This window comes from Mus pahari, chromosome 6 (genome assembly GCF_900095145.1).
Source record: "Mus pahari chromosome 6, PAHARI_EIJ_v1.1, whole genome shotgun sequence".
Classification (NCBI taxonomy): Eukaryota; Metazoa; Chordata; class Mammalia; order Rodentia; family Muridae; genus Mus; species Mus pahari.
The window spans coordinates 100,424,995-100,428,050 of NC_034595.1; the positions used below are offsets into that span (position 1 = coordinate 100,424,995).

The 3,056-nt window shown below is 48.0% G+C and overlaps 1 protein-coding gene across 3 annotated transcripts in view; it reads right to left on the reverse strand.

Annotated features, from left to right (window-relative positions):
* Nmnat1 (nicotinamide nucleotide adenylyltransferase 1) overlaps positions 1-3,056 on the reverse strand; it is an 18,015-nt gene that overhangs the window by 3,165 nt on the left and 11,794 nt on the right. For all 3 annotated transcript variants that reach the window (XM_021199985.2, XM_021199986.2, XM_029540276.1), the window contains exons 2-3: positions 2,032-2,199; positions 985-1,168 (exon numbers count right to left, since the gene is read on the reverse strand). In XM_021199985.2, coding sequence (XP_021055644.1) covers positions 985-1,168; positions 2,032-2,146 — 299 coding nt within the window. In that variant the 5' untranslated portion in view covers positions 2,147-2,199. The remainder of the gene's footprint in view (positions 1-984; positions 1,169-2,031; positions 2,200-3,056) is intronic.

Here is a 3,056-nt window from a genome sequence, read left to right on the forward strand (position 1 = left end):
AGAGAGAGAGAGAGAGAGAGAGAGAGAGAGAGAGAGAGAGAGAGAGAGAGAGAGAGGAAGCACACTTCTCTGAGGGGGTATGGGGCAGAGGAGCAGCCTCTTCAGAACATTCAGTGTACTTCTCTACGCAAATTTCAAGAACAAAGAAATGTTCAGACATTTATAAGTTTCAGGGTAGGCTGGTAGGAATTTTTATATCGTTTGATTTAATTTAACATAGCGAAATGATAAAGTGCACAGAAGAGCCAGGTGTCACAAACTGACAACTGTCACCATTGTTCAGCAACTGTTTAGACTGCTTCTGAACCGTGCCCAGAGAAGGCTGCGGAGAGTCTCTCTGGGCTGTGGGACCTTTTAAACAATCACTGTCTGTTAGGGGTACCACCCCCTTTAAGCATCTCCTCCCCCTCCTCCAGCAGCTGTCTTTCCCTCCAGGTAGAGAAGCCAGGGCAGCTTCCCTTAATCTCTGAGGAACAATCATGTCAATCTCTCACCTCACTGAAAGACAAAAGGGTTTAGGGGCCCTGCTCTGTTGCTTGTTTTATGGCCTGGTATGGCGAGTGAGTAAGAATGACCCTCTTAGGCAAATATATTTGAATGTTTTAGTGACTAGGGAGTGGCATTATTTGAAAGGATTAGAAGGGTTTAGAAGATGTGGCCTTATTGGGGCAAGTGTGTCACTGGAGGTCGGCTTGGAGGTTTCAGAAGCCCACGCCAAGCCCTGGTCTCCCTTGGCCTGCGGATCGATCGATCGATCGATCAGGATGTAGCTACTGCTCCAGAGCAATGTGCCACCAGGCTCCCTGCCAAGATGACTAAACCTCTGAAACTGTAAGCAAGCCCTGGTTAAATGCTTTCTTTTATAAGTGTTGCTTTGGTCATGGTGAACAGTGACTAAGACCCTTGACAACCTCACAGTCCTGCACAGTCAGATGCAGAACTGAAACCATGGCAACAAGAACATGTGGACCGCACCGTGGTTACCTGAGCACCTTCACGGTCTCCACCCACTCCTTCTGAAGACTTTCCCACGTGTCCACTTCCACCCACTGTGAGTTCTTGGTGGCAAGTTCTGCCATGATGACTCGGTGGTGGGCTGGGATGAGCCCTTTCTTCTTGTATGCATCACCGACCGGTGAGATGATGCCTTTGATGACACTGTACTTTCCTGGATAAAGAGTGGTGCTCGATATTAGGCATAACAAATCAGACTTTATGAACAGGAAATATAAATGTTATTTTGTAGTTACAATGTCCCCCCTTTTTAATCGGCAATCGAAACTGTGATAAAGGGCTAGCAAGAGGGCATAATGGGTAAAGGAGTGTGCCGTCAAGTCTGATGACCTGAGTTCAAGCCCCAGGCAGGCCACACATGGTGAAAGAAGAATGGATGTCTCCAAACTGTCCTCTGAGCTCCTCAAGAATACCATGTCTCGCAAGTAAATAAATTAAAAAAAAATTAGAAAAGAAACTCTAATAACGTATTATGAAGTTATCACTTGAACTCTTTTAGGTGTACAGTTCTGTAGTGTGGAGCTCATGCAGGCTGTTACACACCTTCACCCTTTCCACCCCTTACACACCAGCTCTGAGCTCCCTACATGACTTAAAACTCTGGTGGATGTTGCTGTCCCTTGCAGAAGCCTGAGTCAGTCTGCAGTGTTCACCTAGGGCAGCTGCAGGAATCCAGCTCGCCTCCTCTGGGTGCTTAACAACATCAAGTGAGTCTTACTGACTGAGCCTCTGCCCAGCCCTGTTCCTCCTTATATAGACCAGGCTGCTCTGAAGCTCATGGAGATCACCTGCCTCAGACTCCCACATGCTGGGACAGCACCATCACACCCAGCCACCATTCACGTCTTCCTGTTAACATACTTTTCAACAAGCACTCCTACCCTCTGAGCCACCTTGCCGGCCCCATTAACCTTTTCTGGCTAAGTCCCTGTGCTCAGAAGCAGGGCAAGCTCCTTGTGTCCAGGATCAGGCATCCACACGGACACGGTCTTTAATTAACTGGGTCGCCGCTCTTACCTGTAGCATTCATATAGTCCTTGGCCAGCTCGAACAGCCTGAGGTGCATGTTGGTGATGGGGTTAAAAGAGCCACAGGCCAGGAGAACCACCTCTGTCTTCTTAGATGAGTCCATGGGGAGAAGTTGGGGTTGTTGACCTAAACGCAATCCTCTGACACTGATGTTGTCTACAAAGGAGAAGGGACACACGTTCATTTTCAGATCTCTTGATGTCACCATGCTCTGCAGATGGGTGACAAATACTTGACTTCACTGACTGAGACGAACTGCAAAACAGGCTTCACCCTCTGCTCTTCACTTTCACAAGTATGCAGTTCCTCCCAGAGAGGAACGGGACACACCTCTCTCTTCCCATGATTCGATTTGCCCAACAGAATATGGCAGAAAAGATATGTTAGCTTTGAGCCTAGTACTTAAAGGGGCTATCACAGAGGTGTTTTCTGTTGTTCTATTAACATATAATAACATACTAAAGAGTGAGGCAGTGGTGACCCACACCTTTAATCCCAGCACTTGGGAGGGTTCGAGGCCAGCCTGGTCTACAGAGTGAGTTCCAAGACAGCCAGGTACAGCTACACAGAGAAACTCTGCCTCAGAAAACCAAAACCAAAACCAAAAAACTGCTCTCATGAAAACGAATTCACTCTCATGACCTTCTTACTTCCCATGAGGCACAGCCATGCTGGACACCAAGCTTTCAGCACATGGACTCCAAGGAGACACTCAGACAGCACTTAACCTGTAGCAGAGATGTCCCTATCCTCTGCTGCTGCCTCTATGCTAGACTGCTCTGTGATGACAGCTGGTACCCCAGCTGAGAAGACAACTGGCCTCTTGATATGTGACAGGCCATCAGAGGCCAGCCAAGCACAGCCAAGATCCTCATCCCCACAGCAAGCCCAGGAGAGAGAAGATGAACCTGATGGAGCTCAGCAAACCCATGGGTTGTTCTTTTTTTTTTTTTTCGAGATAGGGTTTCTCTGTGTAGCTCTGGCTGTCCTGGAACTCACTATGTAGACCAGGC